The 27631-nt window shown below is 39.8% G+C and overlaps 1 protein-coding gene across 1 annotated transcript; it reads left to right on the top strand.

Moving 5' to 3' along the window:
* The first annotated feature begins 1900 nt into the window (after positions 1-1900).
* CLTRN (collectrin, amino acid transport regulator) lies at positions 1901-27631 on the top strand. Its single transcript, XM_087726241.1, has 6 exons — positions 1901-2021; positions 6574-6632; positions 11572-11657; positions 17639-17755; positions 22140-22334; positions 27244-27631. Exons 1-6 carry the CDS (start codon positions 1922-1924, stop codon positions 27398-27400), a joined length of 714 nt encoding a protein of 237 aa, XP_087582367.1. The 5' UTR covers positions 1901-1921; the 3' UTR covers positions 27401-27631.

The following is a 27631-nucleotide window of genomic DNA, read 5'->3' as shown; positions in this document are numbered from 1 at the left end:
TCCGTTTTCTTGCTTTAATGTTTTAATTATATCTTCAATGAAGGTACTGAGACAGAGAGAGAGGTTAGACAGAGTGTCTTTTGTCTTGCCCCGGTTAGGATTTCTTAAGCAAATCCACTGAGCTTTCAACATGAAGCCAGAAAATCGGGACTTTTTAAAAACGCCCCTGGACACGGGATAAATTGTTAGAAATCATGACTGTCCCGCCAAAATTGGGACATCTGGTGACCTTAATCATGCCCCATTTTTGGCCTCTGTGTACCCCATTTTTGGCCAGTTCTGGGTGGCAGGGTTTGGAATGGGTGGAAAATGGAGTGCACAGAGGCCGAAAACGGGGTGCGCGGAGGCAGCAACAGGCAATGGCAATCCTTGCACCCTGAAACAGCTGATGGAGGCCAATCAGCTGCTTGTGCTAATCAAGCTGTGCTGAAGCTGAAACTGAAACAGGCTGTTTGTTGTTTGCTGCAAGGAGGCAAATTGTTGGGAGGCAGTGGTCAAAGGGTGTGGGATGGCGGGTGGGCGGGTAGGTAGGACTTTGGTGTATAAGATGCACCCAAATTTTAATCGTCTCTTAGGGGAGGGGAAAGTGCATCTTATACTCCGAAAAATACAGTATTTTTGTACATATGATTCATCACTTGCTATTAGAGACATGTTTTAATTTACAAACCAAATTACAATTTTACAGTCTTTGAGAGAAAGAGGAAGTTACTAAATATGTATGCAATAATTTTATTAGCTATATATAATAATGTAATCTGATTTTATTCATATTAAATCAAGAATAGGGTTTTTTGTACCATGTTCTCCCCCCCAAAAAATAACACAGGGTCTTATTTTCTTTTGACCCCCCCAAATAAGCACCTGGCCTTATTTTCAGGGAGGTCTTATTATTTTTGAGGTGCAGGAGGTGGTGAGCATGGTCACCTAATGGCTGTTGCTGTGTTGCAATATTTTCGGGGAGGCTTATTTTAGCACATGTGTTCAAAATCCCAATTGGGCTTATTATCTGGGAAGGCCTATTTTCAGGGAAACAGGGTACTATTGCCATTCACTTCTCTTTGAGCTTTGATATATTTCTCAAATGTTATGTTTCTCTGCTGCAACAAAGATTGTTGTATACCACTGACTTTGTGACATAAATGAAATGTTTTCTAATACAGCATTATGGTTTTTCAACAGATATAATATCTCAGTGCTGAATAGTGCCAACAACTGAAATTATTTCTAAGTAAACAATATTTTTAAAGTTAGGGTGAATATTGGAAGGTAAGGAGATAATATAACAGAAGATAGAAGAATCCGATTTTCTATAAAAGTGTTTTGCTTTTTAATGTACTTTGCAAAGCTATTTTTTTAATTTGATAGATAAGTCATGATCATTCACAACATATGTCCCTGCACATTATAGAGCACCATTTCACTAAAACGGAAAAACTAGTTTTTAATTAACATAGAAAAATATTGTGCACATAGGTGTGTTTATGAGAAAAAAAGAGAGGAATACTATTTTACTATTGAAAAGACAAAATGTTCAAATGGTAGAATATTTTTTATTGGTCAAGTGTGATTGGGCACACAAGGAATTTCTCTTCAGTGTATAAGCTCTCAATATACATACAAACAACAAAGTAATAAATAAAAAATAAATATATTTCTTAATAGACAAAATAATGTACCTGGAAGAGAACATTGCTTTCTATAAAACCAATTTCATTGTATTTATTTTGTACAATGACAATAAAAACTATATTATAACTGTTTTTCCCCCTTAAAATAAGTGGTGTGGGTTAATTATTAAGCCTTAAACTTGATTGCTTCCTATTTCTGCTGCAATTGCTTAATCCCAAGTCACAGAAAGCTTAACAGTATTACAGGGGTTATTTTTTCTCTCTTTGCCTGAAGTTTTTCCAACTGAAGGATGCTAGCACGAAGACAGTTAGGAAAACTGTTACTAGGGAGGTTGCTAGTTGCATCTGCCTGGGCAACCACCATTGCTTATCCTGAGCTTTGCCAACCAGGTAAGATTTCCTTCTATGCTTCCTCCCTCATGTACAATTTGCATAAAAAATCGTAACATTTAAAAAATTCAGACTGAAGATGTGTGAATGTTATGTTTGAGTAACACATACATTTTGGCTATAAAAATAATTTGATTAGTTTTTTAGAACAACTATTATTTTTTTAGGATGAAAAATCTATTAAAATCGTGTTGAGGTATCCCATTATGACCCCTTTGATGTTAATTGGTCAAAAAAAGGCTAAAATAATTTAGTGTATGTTATATTTAGTCTAGAATATAGATCCTAGAAAGAGTGCAGAAAAAAGGGGTCTGGAGGTTAAACCAGATGATGAATATATATGATATATGAGGGAACTACGGTAAGTATATCTAGTGTAATGAAGAGAAGGACTAAAACTGATACGATAACGGTCTTCTGGTAAGGGGCTGCTACAGAGAAGAAGGGGTTAACCTATTCTCCAAAGCACTTGGAGGACAGAACAAGAAGTAACAGGTAGAAGATTATTAAAGTGAAATCTAACCTAGAAATAAGGAGAAATTTCCTGACAGTTAATTAATTAATAGAATGGCTTACCTCTAGAAGTTGTGGGTGCTCCATCACTGTAGATTTTCAAGAAGAGACTGGACAACCATTTGTCTATATTGGTGTTAGCTCTCCTGCTTGAGTAGGGGGTTAAACTAGAATAATGATGGCTAACCTTTTTCCCACCGCGTGCCAAAAGTGGGGGAAGCGCAGGGGGATTGTACGTAGGCGTGCCATACCCAAAATGCTATGCACGTGAACATCCCCCACACTTTTGGCATGTGATGGACCCGTTTTTCGCCCTCCCCAGGGTCCAGAGGCTTTCTAGCAGCCTGGGGGGGGGGAACAGCCTCCTCTGTCCTCCGGAGGCTTCAGGAGGCTTCTCTGAAGGCTCTGGAGGGCAAAAAATGGCCCTATGAGCAACCCAGAAGTTTGGGAACAGACGTCAGGTTTGCCCATAGGCTGTTTGTTGCCCTCTGGAACCATCAGGGAAGCCTCCTGAAGCCTCTGGAGGGTGAAAAATGGCCCTATAGGTAAGGTGACCAGATTTTCAGATTGGTAAAGAGGGACACCTTTGACCGGGGGGGGGGGGGGCTTGATTAAAAATTTTATACGGAGCAACAAAAATTTTCATACAATGCAAAAATAGTATTGTAATTTTTTTTATTGCAACATAACTACAATTTACAAATATAAATTGTAACTGTTGCCAAACATCAAAATTTTGATCACAGGACCATGAGGATGGTCAGCCCATTATACCACCTTTCTTGCCACAGTTCTTAAGTGAATAACTGCAGCTGGTATTTTGTATTTTGGATAGAATCTTTTTTAAATAGTCTAAGACAATTTAAAAAAAGAATCCACACAGAATAAAACTATTTTAAAAAATCCTATGCACAATAAATAAAATATTATTTTATAATACATTAAAAAAAAAAGAAAGAAAAACACCCAGCTCATTTACCAGCAGGCACAAGTGAGCACTCCAAGTCAATCCAGAATGATGTAGATGTTAATACAAAGAACTGAGCAAATTAAAATGATGAAATTAGTCAGGGAAATATTTTTCAAAGAAACTTTGCCACCATTTTTCCCACACGAGCCGACCTCCAACCTCCGTGCCCCTTCCCTCCGGAAAATCCAGGAAGGAACACTTGCGGCTTCTCTAGCCAAGTATTTCCTGGAGCTCTATGGTACTTGGTCATTTTTTCTTATAAAATGAGGTAAAAGGGGCGCCGGGGGTCCGTTTTCTTGCTTTAATGTTTTAATTATATCTTCAATGAAGGTACTGAGACAGAGAGAGAGGTTAGGACGGAGTGTCTTTTGTCTTCTTAAGCAAATCCACTGGGCTTTCAACATGAAGCCAGAAAATCAGGACTTTTTAAAACCACCCCGGAACATAGGACAAATTGTTATAAATTGTGACTGTCCCGCCATAATCGGGACGTCTGGTCACCTTACCTACAGGCAAACTTGAAATCACTTCTGGATTGCCCATAGGGCTGTTTTTCACTCTCTGGAGCCTTGAGGGAAGCCTCCTGAAGGCTCCAGAGGGTGAAAAGCAGCCCTATGGGGAAACCAGAAGTCCATTCCCGAACTTCTGGTTTGCGTATTGGGTTGTTTTTCGCCCTCCGGAGGCTTCAGGGAAAAATGGCCAGAAAAGAAGGCTGAAGTCAGCTGTCCAGAGCACACATGCTCACTGGAGCTGACAGGGCAAGGCCTCACATGCCCTAACAAATGGCTCCACATGCCACCTGTGGCACAGGTGCTGTAAGTTCACTATCACAGGATTAGAAGATCTCCAAGGTCGCTTCCAAACACATTGTTCTATGATCTGTGAACCTTTTAGAACTGAAATCTATGTAAGGAGCCTATGATTACCCCATGGTGAATATCTACAAACTTACAGACTTGCTTCTTTTTCATTTATCTTTTAAGTCAGCAGTTCTCAACCTGTGGGTTGCAACCCCTTTTGGGGTCAAACGACCATTTGACAGGGGTCGCTGACACCAGCGCAAGAAACATAGACACATGTGCACACCCCGTACAATTAGCCTCAGAGACTTCATAATGGAGAGAAAGTGTTCCTGTAAGGGAGGAAGGGGCTTAGGTCCTGCTCCGGGCTGTAATTGTGAGGGGCGTGCGCCCGGCTATGTTTTCCATGCCGCTGCCAGGTACTTCTAACTATATCTAAATCCACAACCAGACCTGTCATCAAGAGCCAAGCTCAGGAGTCCGAATTGGCCCCATTCACACAATAAAAACCTGCTTGCTAAAAGTACCATAAACCATGCAAAAGGAAAAGAGCAAAAAAAAAAAAAAAATGCAATGCAAGATAATAATTTAAAAAATGACACAAGTGGAATTATTATTAGAAATAAAATGTAACAGAGAAAATGATATGTATAAAAATATAAAGTTGGGTTTCCAGAAATGCCACTCCGAGAACCCATCAGAGAAAGTAAATAAGCAAAGGCAACAACAGAAAGGAGGAAAGATGAGGAGGAAAAGGAAGAAAGGGTAAAGCAGAGGGAGTAAAGGAAGGGAATCAAGAGTAGGAGAGAGGGTAAGAGGGAGGAGAAGAGAGGAAGAGGGGAGGAAAGAGAGGGGAAGAAGAAGGGAGGAAGGAGGAGGAGGGTAAGGAAGAAAGGGTAAAAGCAGAGGAAGTAAGGGAGGGAAATTAAGAGTAGGAGAGAGGGTAAGAGGGAGGAGAAGAGAGGAAGAGGGGAGGAAAGAGAGGGGAAGAAGAAGGGAGGGAGGAGGAGGAGGGTAAGGAAGAAAGGGTAAAAGCAGAGGAAGTAAGGGAGGGAAATTAGGAGTAGGAGAGAGGGTAAGAGGGAGGAGAAGAGAGGAAGAGGGGAGGAAAGAGGGGAAGAAGGGAGGGAGGAGGAGGAGGGTAAGGAAGAAAGGGTAAAGCAGAGGAAGCAAAGGAGGGGAAGTAAGAGTAGGAGAGAGAGTAAGAAGGAGGAGAAGAGGAGGAGGGAAGGAAAGAGGGGAAGAAGAAGGGAGGAAGGAGAGGAGGAAAGAAGAAGGCAGAGAAGCGAGGTAGAGAAGACAGAAGGAGCAAGGTTGTTGCAAAATAAAATGGGGTGGCAAGAAAGTGACCCAAACTGTATTCTATATATTTGTAAGAAAATAATGATAAATGATTAATGATAATGATGTAATAATTAATGGTAATTATAAGAGTGTATATTTTGAATGAACTTGAAAGAGAAAATAAAAAACCCTTTTTAAAAAAAAATAAAAATAATCAATGCATGACATTTGCCCAATAAATTAAGATTAAGTTTACCACCACCACCAAGGTTAAGAGCACTCCTGCAAACAACCCCAAACCAGGTTGAAGATCCATCCAGGCAGGGTAAGCAAGTTTGTGGATGCAGCTGCAGGCAACTTAGTTAAGGAGGCTGTGGGAATAAAGCCACTGTGTGTCTCTGTGTATGTGTGTGTATGATTGTATAGCAGCAAAGGTTGTCCAGCCTCCAGGATGTGATTCTTTTCAGATCCAAAATTTAAGAGCAGACAAGATGTTGGCTGCCTCTATAAAAAAGATGTGGAGACTAGTCTAGAAAAAATGCAAAGAAGAGCAACCAAGAGGATTAAAGGACTGGAACTGTTCTTCATATGACTGAAATATATGAAGAACAGTTGCAGGAACTGGGTATGTCTGGTTGAATGAAAAGAAGGACTTAAGGGTGATATGATAGTAGTCTTCCAATATCAATATCTACATTACGATTCATAACAATAGCAAAAGTACAGTTATAGAGTAGCAACGAAAAAAATATGGTTGGGGGTCACCACAACATGAGGAACTGTATTAAAGGGTCGCGGCATTAGGAAGGTTGAGAACCACTGTTCTAAGCAAATTTACTTGGAACCTTATAATTTTTAAGTGAAGTGTATTTTGAAGTACAATGAAATGTAACAAATATATGCTGTGATCTACTGAAAAATACAAATTATCTGCATAAGGAAATGTGAATTGTATGTTTAATTTTATTCTTTTTCCTTGTAATAGATGCACAGAATGCTTTCAAAGTACGGCTTAGTATCAAAACAGCTCTAAAAGAAAATGCAGTAAGTGAAATATTTATATATACCATTTAAAGAAATATTTCATAAAATAACTAGCATGAGTTGACGTACATCCATCGTATTGAAATGTTTTGAGAAGCTGATAAAGGAAATTATTGTATCCAGCCTCTCTCTCGCATTTGACTCTTTTCAGTTTGTTTACCATCCAAATTGCTCTACAGAGAATGCTATTTCTTCTGTTCTCTATTTGAGCTTGGCGCACTTAGAGGAAAGAACACTCATGTGTGAATGCTGCCTACTTCAGTTTGGCCTTTAATACAATCATTCCTCAGTGTCTAATACACAAACTCAGCCTTTTAGGCTTTAATACTCCTTTGTGCAACTGGATTCTTGATTTTCTTATTGATGTGTAAATTGGGACTAATATTTCTAACACCATTTTCTTGAGCACAGGTTCTCCTCAGGACTGTGTCCTAAGACCTCTGTTGTTCACCCTGTTGATCAATGACTGTTGTCATTGCCACCAACCATATTGTGAAGTATGTGGATGGTACAATAGTATTCAAAATGACAATAAGGGTGCTTACTGCAAGCAAATAGAGGGTTTGGTGAACTGTTGTAACAAAAACAGTCTCATTTTAAATATAGGAAAGTCTAAAGAGAATCATTGTTAAGTGGAAGTGATTGGCAACATCATGTTTCTGGGTGTGCACCTAACGAGTAGGCTAGCTCGGTCACTCAACAGTGAGACACTGGTGAAGCAGGCACAGCAGCGCCTGTATTTTCTGGGTCGCATGAGAAAAGTACATCTTCCTTCCCCTGTCCTTACCACTTTCTACAGAGGGAAGATCGAGAGCTTCCTGCCATATTGCATTACTGTCTGGTTTGGAAGCATTACTGCTTCAGACACGAAGGCGGTGCAGAGAATGGTGAGGATGGCAGATTATTGGTAGTTCACTTCCTTTATCCAGGACATAGCAAATAAGCAATACTTGAGCAGGGTCCGCAGGATTGTCTGGGACACTACACATCCTCTTCATAACCTATTTTCCTTGTTACCGTCTGGAAGGATATTTCATGATACCCAAAGCAGAACATCCAGATTCAGTCCAGTTTTGTTTAATTTAGCATCAACTTTGTGAACTCTCAACTTTCCTCTTTCCACTATGTATTCAAAATGAATCGTGATTAATATTTAAATAGAATTCTTTATTGGCCAAACGTGATGGAACACACAAGAAATTTGTCTTCTGTGCATAAGCTCTCAGTGTACATAAAAGCTATAAGTGATAAATCATAGTCATAAAAATACATTCAGCATAAATCATAAGATACAACAGTGATAGTTATAGGATGCTAAATAAGCAATCAGCATAAATCATATTAGGAAACTAAATAAAACAACATAAATTGTAAAGATGCAAGCAACAAACTTATAGTCATAAGTACAAAAGGAGATAAGTAATAGGACATATGAGAAAAATAATAGTACTACAGCCTTGCTAAATAGTTTGACAGTATTGTGGGAATTAGTTGCTTAGCAGAGTGATGGTATGGGGGAAAAACTATCCTTGTGCCTAGTTCTGGTGTGCAATGCCTTAGAGCAGAGGTGTCAAACTTGATTTCATTGAGGGCCGCATCAGTGTTGTGTTTGGCCTCAGGAGGCAGGGTATGGATGGTCAGCTATACGTCACTATATGTCACTATACGTCAGGGGTGCCTGTGGTGGCCCAAGAGCTCTGCTAGTGAAAATGGGCTGTTTCCATAGTGGCCCTGCAGGTCAGATCTAAGCACCACGCAGGCCCCCAGGCCTTGAGTTTGAAACCCCTGCCCTAGAGCATCCTTTTGAGAGTAGATGAAACAATTTATGTCCAGGATGTGAGGGTCTGTAGATATTTTCACAGCCCTCTTTTTGACTCGTGCAGTGTACAGGTCCTCAATTGAAGGCATTTTGGTAGCAATTGTTTTTTCTGCAGTTTTAATTATGCATTGAAGTCTCTGTCTGTCTTGTTTGATTGCAGAGCTAAACCAGACAGTTATAAAGGTGCAGATGACAGACTCAATAATTCCTCTGTAGAACTGAATCAGCAACTCCTTTGGGCAGTTTGAGCTTCCTGAGTTGGCACAGAAAGAACATTCTTTGTTGTGCGTTTTTGATGACGTTTTTGATGTTAGGTGTCCATTTTAGGTCTTGAGATATGATAGAACCTAGAAACATGAAGGTCTCTACTGTTGATATTGTGTTGTCTAGTATAGTAAAAGGTGGTAGTATAGGAGGGTTTCTCGTAAAATCTACTACCATTTCTATGGTTTTGAGTATGTTTAGTTCAAGGATAAAATTACATTCCTTTCTGGAACAAAGTAAGAGGGGAGATGTACCTCGAAGAAGTTAGAGATGGATGAAACTGGCAAGGCAGGAACTGTGTTTTCTCAAACATTCCTTTCTGGGACAAAGTAATTAAAAGAAAAGGACTAGCACAATACTATCCACCGTTGTGACTGGAGGAAAAGGGGAGATGCACCTCGAAGAAGTTAGTTAAACCCTGGGACTGACCTTATAAAAGGCTTGATTTTGGTATTATACAGTATGCAATGTATCTGTGTGCAGGTATAGATACGTGTGCAGATAACATACTTATCTGTATCAAATGTCTGAAATGTTGCTGTTCACTAGCTACAGAATACATATGTTATGTGGTAGAACTGCATAGAACTCTGATATATGTTGATAATCAGGTCTTTTTTATCTTAATTACTCTTAAATTTGCTTATAGTGATCATTCAAAATCCCAGTTACATGCAATACTATACACCAGTTACTAACTAAAAATGAAGCAGAATTTAAAATTCAGTTACATATCTACATAAAACAAATCTGGCCAAAGAACTGGTCCTACTTCATGCAATAGTAAGAAAGATATTCCTCACCCAATAACCATGGAGATGCCCAAAGCAAAATAAGTTCCAGGTAAATAGTTTTTTGGAGACAATTTCCATCAAGGCTTTCTCTCTGAAACAATCTGGAAACTGTGTGTTGTCTAAGTCCAATACCTGCGCTTAGCTTGGGTGATCTGCAAACTATATGCCTTCTTCCAGGGATGTGCAGTCAGGGGAGGCAGGGGAGGCAGAGCCTCACCACTGTCATCATGAAAAGAAAAGAAAAATGTAAAAGGAAAAAGGCTGAGGTAGTTGCTGCCGGAGTCACAGTGGATGACTCTGCTTAGTGCTCAACTGTTTAAAAAAGCCTCTAAAAAATGCCCTCTACAGGAGGAGGCAGGAGAACGATGTGCCTCATCTAGTGTGACTTTAGGTGTTTTATGATCACTCGAGCAGAGTTAAGCAAGGGTTAAAAGCCGAAAAATTCCTGACGTAGATGAGCACTTTGTTCTCCTGCTTCCTCCTTTAGAGGGCACTTTTTAGAGGCTTTTTTAAACAGTTAAGCAGAGTCATCCATGACGACTCTGGCAGCAACTAGCCCAGCCTGACCTCAGCTCTTGCCTTTTTCTTTTTACATTTTTTTTCTTTTCATGATGGCAGGCAAGAGCAGAGTTGAAATCCTCTGTGAAAAAGCTGGAAAAGGTACGTGTACGTGTGGGTCAGAGGGAGAGGGAGGAATTCAAACTTAATCCTCCTGGTGCAACTTTGTGTGTGTGTGTGTGTGTGTGTGTGTGTGTGTGTGTGTGTGTGTTTGTTTGTTTGAGAGAGAGAGAGAGAGTTTGTTTGAGTGAAGAGAGGGAAGGGGGTAGGAGAGGCAGGGAGGGCAGCCTGCCAGCTCAGGCGGGCGAAAGAAAGTCTGAGCTAGCGGGCTGCTGCGGACACAGAGGTGGGCGAAAGAAAATGACTTTCACCCGCCTGAGCTGGCGGGCTGCTGCAGACACAGGCGGGCAAAAGAAAGTCTCTTTCACCCGCCTCTGTGTCTGCGGCAGCCCACCAGCTCAGGCCGGCGAAAGAGACTTTTTTTCACCTGCTTCTGTGTCCATGGCAGCCTGCCAGCTCAGGCAGGCGAAAGAGACTTTCTTTCGCTCACCTGTGCCCGCAGCAGAGCTCAGGCGGGCGAGCACAGGTGGGCGAAAGGAAGTGCTTTAGTCAGTGGGGTGTTGGGGGAGAGGACTGCCTCACCAGCCATAAACCTCACCGCATGTCACTGCCTTCTTCTAAATTCTTTATTGTGCCCAATAGAATTACTGGTTTTTAAATTATTTTAATTGTACAATTTTATAGTGTCTTTTGTAGCTTGTATTTTGCTTTATTATTGTAAGCTATCCTTTAAGCAAAAAGACAGGTTATAAATTTGATAATAAACATAAACAATAAAGAAATCCATTGCTGAACTATTAAATCAGCTAAAAACATTGCCATCCAGCGATTCCTTCCCATCTTCCATTGCCCTATCCCATTTGTGAGCTATCAGGGGGTCCCTGTTGTATCACCATGCTCAAATAACTAAAACAGTGGTCTCTGGATGCAAAAAGTTTATTCCTCCTTCTCCCCCCGCCCCCCATTTGAGATCATTTATGGTAGCCTTCACCATACTGGTACTTGCAAACATGCTGGAGTTAATAACTCCCAGCCAAGAAGATCAAAAGCTATGTGATCAGGACATTATGGAGTTGAAGTCTAAGCTATCTAAAATAAACCAAATCAGGTTTAAATGTTCATTGGTAAAACCAGCAGCTTTTAATGCAGACTCTATTTAGACAGCCAATGATTAGCATACTACAAGTTTATTCTGCAAAAGTAAGCTATTATTAATTAGAGATAATTTCAATGACACTAAGCAGTTTGCAGAAAGAGAGTAACTTGACAAAATTTATAAAATATGTAACATTTAGAAATTACTATATAAAATATGTCTCTAAACTGTAATACTATTTCTGTAATTGTCAAAAGCATTTACTGTTTTCCCTAGAGGCTATGGGAGGAAAATGCATTTTTCTAGCTCCCCATGTATACCAATCAGTTTGTTTGTTTGTTTTTTAAGTATAGCTGGGATGCTACTGAAGAATATCTATTTAAAGCAATGTTAGCTTATGCAATGAGAAGATATTTGATTCAAGAAACAACCCAGTAAGTATATTTTGTAAATATTCTTACTTAATTGGATGTGCATACTTCTACCTCATTGTGGACTGGAAATAACTTTCATATCTCAGTGATTTGAGGAATACTTTGGAAGTTCTGAATACTTTTAGCCCGAAAAAGACTAGGAGATACACTCACTCCCTTCAAATATTAAATGACAGTCAGAAGATGCGCCAGATTTGTTCAGAATTGTTCCAGAGTACAGGAGGAGAAACCATGAGTGTAAATGGTAAGGAAGAAGATTTCTATCAGACATCAGAAAACATTGTTTAACAGTAACAGCTATAAAGCAATGGAACAAACTGCCTTAAGAAATGATAGTTTCTTCATAACTAAAGGAGCTTAAACAGAAGCTGGATGGCTGTCTTGTCAGGGATAGTCCAATAATAGATTCTGCACCAGGATTTTGGGCTGAATTACCCCCAAGCTACCTTCCAATCATAACATTCTTTGATTCTCTGAAGATGATATAGCTGTGTAGATCAGAGTTATCTACTTTAAACAATACAATTAAAAGTAAAACAGTGGTAGATGCAAGCAATTCTATCGCTGTTCATCTTTTAACTGTATTGTTTAAATTATTAAAAGGCACTAATTCAGGGGTGAAATTCAGCAGGTTATGACAGGTTATGGAGAACCAGTAGTGAAAATTTTGAGTAGTTTGGAGAACAGGCAAATACCACCTCTGGCTGACCCCAGAGTGGGGTGGTAATGGGGATTTTGCAGTATCCTTCCCCTGGAGTGGAGTGGGAATGGAATGTTTTGCAGTTTCCTTCTCCTGCCATGCCCACCAAGCCATGCCCATAGAACCGGAAGTAAAAAAAATGAATTTCACCACTGGACTAATTGTTTTAAATTATCTACTTTAACAGACATAAGCTCTTCTGAGTTCCAGGTAAAACCTTTTCAGGATCTATTAGACGATAGTGGTACATGAAATGTTCTATTCTATGGATAGGGTGTTAAAAATGTTATTCTTCCTTCAGATTGCATCAGTCTGGATGTCCTGGGAGCAGTTTAATAGTTTTGAATAGTAAATCTTCTAGAAGGAAGATGTAGTTAGTGCTATCCCATTCAGTTAGGAACTGGACCACAAGATTTATTTTCAGGAAATGACTGAACTACTCAGACATGTGGTTGAGATGAACATTCCAATATCCCCTGGAATAATCTGCCCATTAAGCAGACCACTTCCATATATGGATACACATATCAGAGCCGAAATCTGTGACTTTCATTGTGTTAAGATTTGAAAGCCTTACCAACCAGTAGCAAATTGCTAATTTCTCTTCTCCATAATCAAAACAAATTAAACATTATCTAAAAAGATGACAAATATTATGTATAGGGAATAGTAATTTAGTTTTCATCTTTAGGAATAATCTGATACTACAAAATGGGCCAATAATACAATGTACTATTGTACATTTTGGTCAGTAGTTATCTTTGCTTCCTTCTGGTTCCTGTAACAGAACTAGCTGCACTGATAATAAGGGTTTTTCTTCACCTTTAAGGAAGGTGATCTACTGTGTGTTATCAACTGTGACTATTAAGATGTTCTCCTCTACAGGTAATGAGACTCATGAACGTTGCTTATATTTTCTCGGTTACAAGGCTCAATCAAAGGTCAAAAAAGATGTTATTCTAATTAGGCAATTAATAACTATGTAATATAATACCAAATGGACATTTCAGGGTATACATTTATTTGATCTGTTGCATGAAATTACTAGTACAACAGTTCTCAGCATTAAGCAACATGAGATGATAGCTTCAGGTATTAATTTAATAAGTTGTTAATAAATTCAGGGTCCTGGATTTGTCCTGTCTGTGCTGAGTACGTTAATATATCTTTACTATTTTGAATTACCTAGCAAAACCCTTTAGACCTTCCCTGCTTATTATCTATATTTTCCCAGGGATGGGCTGGTGGGAAGGCCCTCAGACATTCATGGCCATTTCCTGATGTCAAATCTGATCCATATGCTGCAGATAAGAGTCTTTTACCAGTCCTGCTGTTGAAGGTTGATTTGGAAATTAGGAAACTTAGTATTAGATAACCATTCTGCTGTTTCTTTGGCTAAGATGCTGCACTTTGTACTTCACACATAGCAGGAAATGCATTTTGCTTAGTCTCTATCAAATATGTCCACCTATTTGCATGTACATTGCAGTGGAATTATCTTTGCTATAGTAGCATGTAAATCAAGAGGAAATATGGTATGTATTATCATTAAAAGATACTGTATTGTCAGAAATAATTTATAATTTAATGTACAGTATAACATACTATAATATAAAAATGTGGCCAATACAATATAAAGGTAAAGGAATCCCTGCAGATTGGACTCTGCTAGTCATTGCTGACTATAGAGGGTGGGGCTCATCTCCATTTAAGGACCATTGAGCCAGTGCTCTCCCAACACATTTCCACAGCCATGTGGCCAGCATGACATCACAGACTGCTGTTACTACCAAAGTGGTATCTATTTACATGCTTTCAAACAGCTAGGTTGGCAGGAGCTGAGGTGAGAATGGGAGCTCACCTCATCATGTGATGCTTGGTTCTTGAATCTGGGCTACCAGGCTAAGCCACTGCTGAGACACTGGGCCACCCGCAATACAATACACAAGATAAAATATTAAAATAAGATAAAAGTATGATAAAATCAGCACGATATGGCACTGTAGAATTGCAATAAGATAGATATAATAATTTGATATCTAAGAAAGCTAACCATCAAACTGCTTCTGTTATGGCTGCAATGAGATCATTCCAGGTACCTTGAAATTTCCTAATTCTTGAACTATATGTGTTATCATTTGTTCCTATGCACTACAGTTACATTGCAGGCTCTTGGCCATTCCCCACTCAAATAGCTTTGTCTTAATTCTGGCATGTCCTGTCCTGATTCTGTTCAGTTGGCACCATATTTTGGTGGCAACTGCATTCCTGGAAGATAGGCTAGTGAGAAAGAGATTTTATGAAAACATGAACCCAACTTGCCTAATGCTAATTTCTGGTTGCCCTACAAAGTGATGGTGGTCTATTATTTCAACAGAGGGCAGGATAGGCAACCACCTGCCAGGATTATGGTTGTAAGTTTCTGGAGGTTACCAAGGGTTAGAGTAGCTGAGAGACAACATATTTTTCCATTTTTTTTGCAGCTGTTTCCATTCTGCATCTCTACAACATTATTTGATTTGATACTATTCCTTCTGCAATAGTTTTTGCATAAGTGTGTGTATATGTATACACAGGGACGTGCAGTCACTAGAGGCAGGGGAGGCATGGCCTCACCAGTCATGAGGAAAAGGAAAGAATTTTAAATAATTTTTTAAAAATAATTAAAAAGGCCAAGGTAGTTGCTTCCAGACTCCAAGTCACAGTGACTTTGAGTCTGCTTAGTGCTAACTGTAGGGGGAGGCTAGAGAACTATGGGCCTCCTTTGCATAAGGAATTTTTCGCCTTTTAAGAGTTAAGCAAGGGTTAAAAAGTGAAAAATTTCGTATGCAAAGGAGGCACGTGATTCTCCCACCTCCTGATCTGGGAGCAGCGAATCATGCCTTGCAGTTGAGTGACTGCGCAATCTAGCAGCAGGATCCTTGCTTGTAAAATGCTCCTGTGTTGGAAAAGTTCATGCTCCGAGCAAGTTCAACTCTCCGCTTTGCATCGCGGAAGCCGCCAAGCGCCTTTGCTGCTGACCCAGGTATGGTGCTGGGCTGGCTGCAGGCCAGGGCAGTGGGTGGGCGGTGGAGTTGGTGGCGGCATGGCACTTTGCATCGCGGGAGCTGCCAAGCGCCTTTGCTGCAGACCCGGGTATGCTGCTGGGCTGGCTGCAGGCCGGGGCAGTGGGCGGGCAGCGGCATCAGGGGCGGCATGCCACCCGCCTGCTGCCCTGGCCTGCAGCCAGCCGATGCCGCTGCCCACCCGCTGCCCCAACCTGCAGCCAGCCCAGCTGCATCGGTGGCGGCATCGGTGGCGGCGGGGCACTTTGTGTTACAGGAACTTCATTGGCCACCACTGCCACTTCCTCCACTGCCGCCGCTTTCCCCTCTGCTCTGACCGCAGCTTATGCCGCGTTCGGAGTGCTGCCCTTGGGCAAGACACAGAGCCCGGAGTCCCTGCTGGACATATTGTGCGGCATGTGGCAGAGAAGTGGCCCTTCCAGCAGGTGGAGGAACGGTTCGAGCTCATCCCGGAGCCTGTGCAGCGCCACATCGTCTACTGGTCCTTCTCCCTGCACCGGCCCTACCCCTCCCAGTAGCTTCTCCTCCTTTAAATCTCTTTTTGCCCGCTGTCAAGACGCTTTTTTTCTTTTTGCCTCACCAGCCATAAGCTTCACCGCACGTCACTGTGTATATATAATATGTTTGTATGCATGTGTGAATTTTCATTCACTCCCTAAATGCAAATATATCTTATAGTTACTATGCAGAATAACTCTGTTATTGTTGATTGTAATTAACATTTTCCAAACAAATGTCACAAATTTCCCAAATTAGCAATGATTTCATAATATGTAATCTTAATATGAAACTCCAATTTAGCATAGCGATTTTTGCTATAGGATTGAAGATAAAGCTCAATCTGGATTGCATTGCAAAAGCAGAACAATCCTTTGCATCAATATGATAAATTCTTAATCTAGAACATTAGTATATTACTTCTTATAGCGTATGTTAATTAAATTTCCATTAACAAACTTAAACTACCGGAGTAACAATTGACTGTACAGTACTGGCTTAGAGATGTCACCTCATGAATTTATAGTATATGTTTGGACCTCAGACAAGTATCATCATTACTGAAGACTTCATTATTAAATACGAATGTATCTGACTGTAGACTACACAATGACCCTTATGTAAATCACATGTTCATCTATGTATGTATATGCATGTGTGTTCTATGAATTTGTGTACATATTTATATACACGGGCACACATTTTTTAAAAAATGGAAAACTGTGATTGAAACCATTTGGTTTGCTGGTAATCAGCCAGAAGATGTCACTAAGGAGCAGCATATACTCTTGCATACTGGAGGTAATTACAGATAGTCTTCAACTTATGATCGCAATGAGCCCAAAATTTCTGTTGCTCTAGCAAGACATTTGTTAAGTGAGTTTTGCCCCATTTTACAACCTTTCTTATAATAGTTGTTAAATGAATCACTGCAGTTGATAAGTTAGTCACAAGGTTGTTAAGTGAATCTGGTTTTCCTATTGACTTTTCTTGTCAGAAGGTCACAAAAGGGGGACCCCAAAACACTGCAACCGTGTCATAAATATGAGTTAGTTGCCAAGAAGCTTAATTTTGATCACGTGACCATGGGGATGCTGCAATGGTCGTAAGTGTGAAAAATGGTCATAAGTCACATTTTAAGGATCATTATAACTTTGAACAGTCACTAAATGAATGTTTTAAGTCAAGGACTACCTGTACTCTTTAAACAAGAAGCATGCTATGAGTGTGATGAACATATGATATTGATTCCATTAATCTGCATCAGCTGAGATTCCTATCCAATGTAACTAGTGTAAATCTTGAGGTCCTATTCACATGTTCTTGCCTTGATCATATACCTTATGGAAAAAAATAGAAGCATTTTAGCAATAGAAGGGAAAAGAAACTCCAGATAATTTACCTGGGGAAGATTGAGTCTACTGGCTTACCCAAGTCGCTTCTCCTTAGAATAGCTCAGTCTTTTTCAGTCTGAGTACACTTTGTATTTATATGAACTTCAGTTCCCAAAATTCCCCACCCAGAATGGCCAGTACTAAGGAGGGGGAGGTAATAAAAAATAAGCTGGGGCAGGTAATAAAAAATAAAACATTCTCTCTAAAGCTTGTGCTTTGAAAGTGAGATCATAATGTTACATCTAAAACTCATAACCTTGTGGTTGTCTCAAGAGTCTGTGGGAAGACTTACTATAGTAATGTTTATTTGTTTTTAATTCTCAGAATTTCTAATGTACTGCTGTGCAATGTTACCAGTCGGGTATCATTTTGGTTTGTAGTCACAAATTCATTCACAAATATAACAACTATTCCCAGGAATGTTGTGGAAGCCGCCATAAGGTAATACACTGGGCATATATGTTATATATTTCCACAACTTTATTAAAAACAAATGTATTTATTTTTGTTAGGATCATTGGCATAATTTTTTCAATCTGCAAATGTTCAGAGCTGCATTGAGATTTGTCATAATCCTGGGTTATACTAAGCCATGCTGCCAAATCTACTCAGGTTCTAATCAGTACACATTATGGCTGAACAGGATTAGAATCCAGGTCCAGGTCCAGGTTCAATTTCCAGATAAGGCATTAAATGCAACATTTTATGAAATGTGCAGATAATTGGATCACCCTATTGTAACTTTCCACTTTTTCCACTGCTCCTTGTATTATTTTACTGGAAAATGCAGTAAAGAGAAAAAGGCAGAGTAGAGGACCATTGTTGATTAGCAGCAGTTAGAAGGTATTATTCCACCTCGAAGCATTTATTTTATGTTTTTATTTTAAGGCATTCATTTTTAATAACTTTAAGGTAAATTAAAAAAAAACCTATTATGGGTAATTCTTAACTTAAGAGTAATATTATGAGAGTACTAATGATTTATAACCAGTCCTCACGTAATGACCTTTGCAGCATCCCTGGGATCATGTGATTAAAATTCGGGTGCTTGGCAACTGGCATGCATTATGACAGTTGCAGTGTCCCAGGGTTATGTGATTGCCATTTGTGCCTTTTCTAGTTGGTTTCTATCAAGCAAAGTCAGCGGGGAAAGTCATATTTACTTAACAACCATAACAAAAGTGGTCAACTCATTTAACAACTACATAACTTAGCAACAGAAGTTTGAGTCCCAGTTGTGATCATAAATCAAGAATTACCTGTACTACCAAACCGTTCCCTGATTATATGCATAGCATTTGATCACACTTCATTTTTAAAGAATCATGTTTTTGATTTTTTTTCTGTAGTAGGAAAGAAAATAGCCTATTATTATATACCATGCACTTCATATAAGCAGTCTGTTAATGGTCACACTCCTAAAAAAAGTAGAATCTCCTTCAGGTTGAGCTGGACATTTTTGCATCCCCTGCTATCTTCTTGGCCACAGTACAAAAACAGATTGTCATTGCCTTCCTCTGGGATATTTGGGGACTCCAATCCATTTCAAAGCTCCAATATTTCTTGGACGCCTCCCACCAACCCCCATTCTAACAAAGTCTGGCACTGCTTAGTTTCTGAGCCTAGATAATGTTCTGACCCAGCCTTAGCACGTAATGATAAGCCGCTTACTCATGAATAAAAACAAGCCCCTTTTCAAACAGGGTAGGAACAGTCAGGTGGATAAACAAAACACCATATGTAATTGGTCCCAACAGATCTGGTTCAGGCCTAGAACTCCAAATAGCTTGCTGTATCCTAAAAGCAAATGGTTGTCTGCAACAACTGGCCACTCCCAAAGCCTACTATTTATTTCCGAGCTGGGGGGGATGGATAGTGTCCACATCTGCTTTTCCTTGACAGCTGGCTTATTGTTTTTGTTTGCTCTCCTCTCCTTTCCTCTCTGCACGAAGACGCATATGGGATGGGCCCCATGGGGTGGGTTGCTGCAGGTTCGGCCCAGATAGTGGGAGCAGGAGGCTCTGCCCACCCGCTTGGACGCTTCTGCGCATGTGCAGAAGCATTGCGTGTGCGGGAGCGTGCCCAAACCGGTAGTAAAAAAATTAGCAGCCCACCTATGGCCCCCATCTGTTCCTCCCCCTCACTCAGCTCATGCCCCGAAGACAGCTGCCTCTCTACCTGGGGGAGGATGGAAGGCCCCAGCTCTGCCTCTGTTTCGATGCTGTTTCTAAGCTGGCCCAGGCTCTCCCTCGACTTCCTCCTCATCTGACTCTGCTGTTAGCTCTGTTGACAGCCAACGGGTCACTATAGATAAACTCAAAGATGATGCAACAATATACTGGTGATTTTCTGTACAAGCTTCAAAAGTGAATGACCATAATTTACATGATTTAATTTGTTGAATTTAGGCTTTTACAGAAGCCTTCTCTTTTAGAAATGCAGTGCTATTTGTTGAATAAACACGAATGTGGGAATGAAAGAGAATGCATTGTTTTGGAGAGATTAACTTTTAAGCTTATGAGAAGATTAGACTGTTTTCAACAGAAAAACTCAGAGGCAACTGCAGTGCACTGGCATGGGGGAAGAGATTATTGACCTGTTGGTACATGCAAAGAATAATGGAATGTACTTTTACTTTTTTGGCTGTGCTTTGAAGCATTCATTCAATGTAAGCAGATTTAATACAAATCTCTTTCTGCATCAATGGCACATTGTTCTAACAGCCTGGATTTAGCTTTTGTCTATCACTTGTAGACATTAGCTGTTCTTTTGTAATACCTATTACTGTATTTAAAATTATATACAGATAGTCCTTGACTTATGTCCACAATTGAGCTCAACATTTATTTTGCTAAGCGAGACAGTTAAGTTAATTTGCCCCATTTTACAACCTTTCTTGTCATAGTTAAGTGAATCACTGCAGTTGTTAAGTTAGTTACACAGTTGTTAGGTGAATCTGGTTTCACCATTGACTTTGCTTGTCAGAAGGTCACAAAAGGGAATTACATGACCCTATGAGTCTGCTCTGGAAGATGTGAAGGACCCTGGACAGGGTTCAGACTCCAAGCAGGGACCAGAGAGGCTGGTTGGCCACCAGGAGGTGCCTGAGGCATGGAGCAGCGGTGAAAGCCAAAGGGAGTTGGTCCCGGACGCCAGGCAAAGACGGGCAGATAAGCGCCGACAGCAACTACAGTGAAATTAATAAAATTCCAAAATATACCTTCCTCCAGTTTGACTCATCTTGAGCCAGAGAGATTTCTGAAATCAAAGCTTATTATCCCATCTCCATCATAAAAGATTAATCAATAAGATCTTATATAATTAGTATATTGCTGTGTTGATCTAGTGTAGAGACTTCCTTCTGTCACAACTGAGTCGAACTATAGGAACAGTTCCAGTGCTTGGTGTGGGGATTTATGACTGCTGTGTTGTATCTAAAGCAGGGGTATTTGTCATTTCTTCCACATTTCTAAGTATTGGTAATTCACTATGCAATTCATTCTAGGAGAAATACATTGTGTGAAACTAATTTGTGCACAGCCTTAAGATTGAATCCCACGGAACATTACAACTGTGAATAGAATACAACATTCAGAAGTGTCTGAGTGAGCAAGTGTACTTAACAGAAGGCTCTATAAATAAAATCATCTAATATTAAAGTATGCAACTTAATTTTCGATTGAATCTGTTGCACTAGAAAGTTAGAAATGAAATTCTTTGAGCATAGTTAACATGTGACATAATATTCTAGTATTATGCTCCATTGCACTATTTCTAAAGTCTAAAGGCTGAGTCAGTCAGAATCAAACTCATGGCAGTCAGCAGAATTAGTTTGCAATATTGCATTCTAACCACTATGCCACCATGGCTCTTAAGCATAATTAAGCACAATCCTACAAAATCACTTCTTAAAGCAAGATTTCATGAATGTTTCTCTTACTACACTAGTTCAAATCCTGATGCCATAAATGAAAAACTCTTTTTGAACTCTTGCCTTTCTGATTTTATGTTTATGTTTATGAGATCTAAAAAAGTGGAATGAACATATAGTTTCTTTATAGTGGAAAAATATTTTGATGTTTGAAGATTTAAACTCAGAACCAGCAATTTGAACTGACCCCAGAAAAAATAACTGATAGCCAAAAAGAAAAATTAATTTAAATATGAGAATTAATAATTCTGTCAGAACACTTACAGTTTTCTATTACATCGATTTATGTTTTGGGACCAACTTTAAGGCAATATTACACAAAGTTTATAATAATAATAATAATAATAATAATAATAATAATAATAATAATAATAATAATAATAATTATAATTATAATTATAATTATAATTATAATTATATAATAAAAATAATTTTTAAGAAATCGCAAGATACCAGGACTTAAAAATCGAAATTCAACGACTATGGCACAAACCAGCAGTGGTAATTCCAGTGGTAATTGGCACACTGGGTGCTATTCGAAAAGCACTGGAATTACATTTAAAACAGTTAAAAATTGACAAAATCACCATCAGTCAAATGCAAAAAGCCGCACTGCTTGGATCTGCACGCATATTACGAAAATACGTTACGACGTCCTAGGCCCCTGGGTGGGGCCCGACTAGTAACCAATGCCAAATCCGGCGAAACAACTGGCCGCTGTGATATAATTGTACAATAATAATAATAATATGTTGGAAATGAAATTAATGATAACTGGTGTTAAATCATTTTCTTCTTCAGCCATTTTACATACTGAATATAACAAGTTATGATTTTTATTGACTACATTTGATTTGATTGATTATAAATATGCCAAACTAATTCTTTTTAAAGAATGAATAGAAACCGGATCAACAACGCCTTTTTATTAACAGACGACACTCTGCAGTTCTTGGAAATCTCATCAACTTTAGCTCCACCAGCTGAGCAACCTCTGCCCATTTGGCTGATTGTATTTGGGGTTATTCTTGGCATCATTGTGATTGGAATTGTTTTAGTCGTATCTTTTGGGATTTATCACCCCAAGAGGTGAGCATTTTGAGTTGTCTTGCTTTGGGTCAGTCCCCAATCATAAATAGGAATGAACAGTATTTTTGCTTATTGTTCCTGATTTATTTTTCCCCATTTTTTAATAAACAAAGGGTTAGGCTAATAGATGCCTCTTCTCTAAATAAATACCTACTGATCCATGGTATACTATCGTCTTTTGTGCCAAGTAGGCATCAAGGGAAGGCAAGCTAATAAGTAAGAGAGACAGGTGTTGCTTGCAATATAAATATAGGGAAACATAAAGGTCTAATCAGAAGCCGAGAGAATGGAAGAAAGGGAAAAACATGCAGCAACACTGCCACATATAGAACTGAAGGGGTCAGGAGAAGCAGTGCATATAAATCATTCTTATTTATTTATTTATAAAATTAATTTTCCACCTATCTCACAGTTCAGGCAACTCTGAGTATGGAGTGGGCGGGTTCTTAACTAGGGATTATTTTGGGGTAGGGCTTATATTAGATGCAGACGTACAAATCAAACTATGGCTTATTTTTGGGGATAGCTCTTATTTTGGGGAAAACATGGTAGCCTCTCAGATCAACACCCCCATCAAGCCCAAAACCCAGGAGAAGAGTCAGGTCTCCACAACCTTCTGGAAGGCTAAAAGGGTTGGGATACATAATTGTTGTCTATCTTGTAATAGAGCCATTTGTTGCAATCTCTTCCTCAATAGGCACCTTTGCTTTTGCTACATTGGGGCATATCAGAAACACTTTATTTACTGTGTTAAACAACTGACTACTGAAATTGGTAACCTGAGGGCTTGCCTTTTTCCAAGAGTCTCTACCAGTCCAACCAGATTGAACAAAATGGTACAGATCCCATCAAAGAGTGTTGGCTGCCAGTGATCAGAAGACAGGCTTTTTTCACAGTGGCCCCTGCTCTATGGGACATCCTCCCTTCAAAGATTAGAATGGTCCCAACCCTATTAGTTAGCCTTTTGTAAGGCCCTAAAAAATCCCTGGATCTTTTCCTGTCCCTGGTGTGTTAAATGTGTCACTGACTGTGTTGCTAACTGGCCAAGTACTTTGCTCCTGTATATATTTAATCTGGGTGTTTTTAGTGTTTTAAGATGTTGTTAGTATTTTTAACTATAATGTATTTTTATAACTGTAAACTGCTTAGAATCATTGACTGAGATGGATACTTATAGAAATTGTATAAATAAGTAAACAAAGAAACAAACATGGGAATTCATTCAGACTGTTAATTGTAGTGGGTTAGGAAATAATATATGAGTGTGTGGCTTTCCATTTGAAAGACATGCATGAAAGGCTTCCAGCAGTGAGATTTTATAAAGCCCACCTTGCAATCAAGGTTAATTTACTTTTAGCAAATGTCTTCATTCAATAGTTTGCATGATATTGTCAATAAAGTTTTATGGCTGTTAATATTACTGATATGTAAATCCTGAGATTGTTACATCATGTATTATGGGTTGAAAATGTGCTGTACTTGACCTTTGAGTTCATTATCTCCTCTAAATTGCTGATGCTGCAACATAAATCATATGGTATGATCTGTCAATGAATCAGTGGTGCTCAAGGTCAAAAACTGAAATAGACCAGAAAATATTAATTTGTTCCTTCAGATATAGATTCACTAACATAATTACATTTTAGAAGAAGTATCAAATAGTTGCAACCATTGGGTTTATATTGAATTATATTGGAGAAAATATAAATGGTACTGTCAGCTGTCTATCTTCGCTTTCTTTGAAGCTCACTAGCAAGTCCCATAACCTGGGAGGAGGGGGCATTTGGGATGGAAAGAATGCTGGGGATATGAAAGACTGTTGTGAGAAATTGGCGAGTATGGACACTGACAGGAACCAGGAGTGCCCAGTTGAGCCATCTTCCCGCCTTCAAGGATGCCAGCCCTGGAAAAGGAATTTACCACAATGCCAGAGGCACCAGGTTACCAAAACATCAGCACAGGATTTGATTGGACTATCCTCCCAGTGGGGAGGGTTGGGGATTGTTTTCAGATATAAGATTTCCGTACAATTTCTCTTCAGAGCTTGCCCCATTCACTTGCACTCAGCATTTCTAGTAAAAGTACCTTTTCCCTATGGAATCAAGGGTCATTCTTTCCTAGGGAATTAGCTGTGGCTGGTCTGACTGGTACATTCTCAACCACCTAAATTATCCAGGGTTTTGATTTTAGTGATAAACTAATTGTCAGCTCTGAGGCCTGGAGCTGCCATTCAGCAGCTTGGGCCAGCTGCCAAGACTCACCATTCCACCTACACAAACTGAAGAAATTCATGCTAACAATCTATAATTAGTTGCCGGGTGGTTTTGTTCTGGGTCACAAGGTGATGGGTGTGCGCACGCGCGGGGTGCAGCTTATCTTAATTACCAATGTAGCTATAAAAGGTGGTGGGAAGCACAGGGTGGGAGCTCTGACAAACTCCTGGACTTTTACAGAAGGTGGCAGATCCAATCTGACCATGGGAACAGATAGCCATGGACTTCATCGTGGATTTACCAGACAGCCAAGGGAACAAGGTCATTTGGATGATAATAGACCTGTTCTCCAAGCAGGCTCATTTTGGAGCATGAACTGGCTTTCCATTTGCTAGGAAGCTGGCCAAACTGTTTATTACCCATGTCTATAGACTCCATGGCATCCCCAAAAGGATAATTTTAGGCAGGGGAGTGCAATTCACTGCCTGGTTCTGGCGTAGATTCATGGCAATGTTGGGGTCTTCACAGGGACTTAGTATAGCCTTCCACCCCACGACAAATGGTGCAGCGGATGGTGGAGTGCTACTTGAGACGTTATGTCCAGTACCAACAGACCGATTGGGCTGAACTCCTCCCCTTTGCAGAAGTTGCATATAACAATGCAGTGCACAAAAGTATGGGATTTATCCCATTCCATGTGGCCACAGGGCAGGAGTTCGTTCCAATTCCAGAGTGTCCTCAAGTGCATCCCGATGACACAACCTCGCAGGACTGGATAGCCCGGATGCAAAAAGTTTAAAAAGTGGTGAGGAATGTGTTATGTCACTTTTTTGCCACATATAAAAAGAGTGCCGATAAAAGACGGAAGGTGCAAGGACCTTTCCATGTAGGCCAGAGGGTATACCTCTCCACTAAATATCTTAGTCTGCCGTTGCCATGTAAGAAACCTGGACCCAAATTCATTGGGCCTTTCCCAATCATGTGAGTTATTAATCCGGTCACAGTGCAGCTAAGACTCCCCCTTCTACTGGGGAAAACACATCCAGTCTTCCACTGCAGCCTGCTCCGATCAATTCAGGCCTCTGATATCAGAGGAGACCCACTACAGCTGCCAACCCTGGTTACTGTAGATGGGAAACAGCACTATATAGTGCAAGATATACTAGATTCCAGGTGGCACAGGGGACGGTTACAAAACCTTCTTTTATGGAAAGGTTATTCCCTGTCGGAGGCATCTTGGGTTCATAGCAAGGACTGTAGGGCACCCCACCTGGTAGTGAAATTCCACCGCAAACATCCCACAAAACCAGGGGAAAGGGGTCCTTCAACTCCTAACTAACTGTAATTCGTAGCTCCCCAGATGCTGTCTTCGTGATAGGGGGTTGCATGTCAGTTCCGAGGCCTGGAGCTGCCATTCAGGGGAGAAGACTGGGCCAACTGCCAAGACTCACCGACCTACCTATACAAACTGAAGAAATTCATGCTAACAATCCATGATTAATTGCCGGATGGTTTCGTTTTGGGTCACAAGACGATGGGTGTGCGCAGGCACGGGGTGAGGCTTATCTTAATTATCAATGTAGCTATAAAAGGTGGTGGAAAGCACAGGGTGGCAGCTCTGACTATTTATTCATTGCCTTAGTGCTTTGTTGGTCAGTTCGTGCCAAAGGAAGAATACAAACTGCATTTCAAACCGTTTCTGTGTTTGGCTAGTTTCATTATCCCTTCGGAACCTGACACTAATTATGTGAAACATTTCCAGACAGGCTATGAAAGCATAAGCTATTTCCTGAACATTCCTCCTTCTCCCCAATTTTCTGATACTCAAAGATATACTAAATGGAGGCACTATTGAGCTAAGAATCTGATTCCTTTATGCAAAGTTAGTGTAAAAATGTGTTTATATTTGTGTCCAAAGCAGCCTTTCAAAGTTAGCTAGGCTTGTCAGGCAGTTTTTGCTTGTCAGGTAGTTGTTTGGGGTCCGTTGTAGAGACAGCAGGAGGATGAGGGATTTGGGATATGTTTACATGGATAGTGAGAATTCAGCCAGCCAACCTTCCCCTTGTGTGAGGGTTATGGAGGTCTAGATCTTTTCCTAAGGGCAGAATCCCAGGGCAGACCAAAGGAGACTCCTCTATCACAGTAAATCAAGAGTTAACACGTGCATTTTAAATAATTAAATTATTGAATCCTTTAATAGCAAAAGCATTGGAACAAGGAAACTGTATTTACTCCTCCGTCTCAAATTTCCTCAAGTAGGTGGTAGTGGCATTTTAAAAGAGGCATGGCTGAGGAGAGGCAGGTACAGAATGTTCAATATTTTTGAGATAGGACTTTGTAATTGAAATTTGTTTAAAGTATAAATATTTGTGGTTGTACTTCTGGTGCCCTCAGGTTGGTATTGATTCCAAGCAGTTGGTGGACACAGCTGTGCAGTTTTCTGGGCAACATTTTGCCATTGCCTCCTTCCTAGAGTTGAAAGAACGTGACTGGCCCAAGAACTGTCTTTGTGCCTAAAGAGTGACTTCAACTCACAATTTCCCAGTTTGTAGCCTCAGCCCTTTAACCACTACACCAAAGCTGTATTGTATTGTAATATTTATAGAAGGTTAATTTATCTGCAAAATTAAGGCTAAAAGGATGTATGCTTTTCATATTTTGCTGACAGTAGCAATTTTATTCTCTCTCTTTTCCAGACATAGGAATGCTGAAAAAACAGAAGATTTAGATGATATATATGAAGCAGCCATAACAATGGAAAATAGAATTCCCTGTCATACTTTAGATTTAAAAGCTGGACAAATTAATGGAGTCTATGCAACAGCAGATGATGATCGGTTTACGCCCTTATGAAAATAAATGGATTCTGTTTCTCAGTCTCTTTCTGAGACTCTGACCTCCTTTTATCTGGTTCTTTTGCTGATTATCAATAACTAGATTATGTACTTTGCTTCTTTTTTGCCCTTGGGTGCATTTCTTTTGATAAGCGTGCTTATATAGTGATACACCTGATTTTCTCATCCAAGGCAGTGTTCTTCATGAAAACATGTAAATGTTTAATAAAACTTCCACTGTTAAATGTCC

The sequence above is a fragment of the Thamnophis sirtalis genome, unplaced genomic scaffold (assembly GCF_051295495.1).
Source record: "Thamnophis sirtalis isolate CommonGarterSnake01/CBP01778 unplaced genomic scaffold, rThaSir2_p1.2 scaffold_12, whole genome shotgun sequence".
Classification (NCBI taxonomy): Eukaryota; Metazoa; Chordata; class Lepidosauria; order Squamata; family Natricidae; genus Thamnophis; species Thamnophis sirtalis.
The sequence above is the reverse complement of the archived record's forward strand: the minus strand, read 5'-3'. Positions and strand labels throughout refer to the sequence as shown.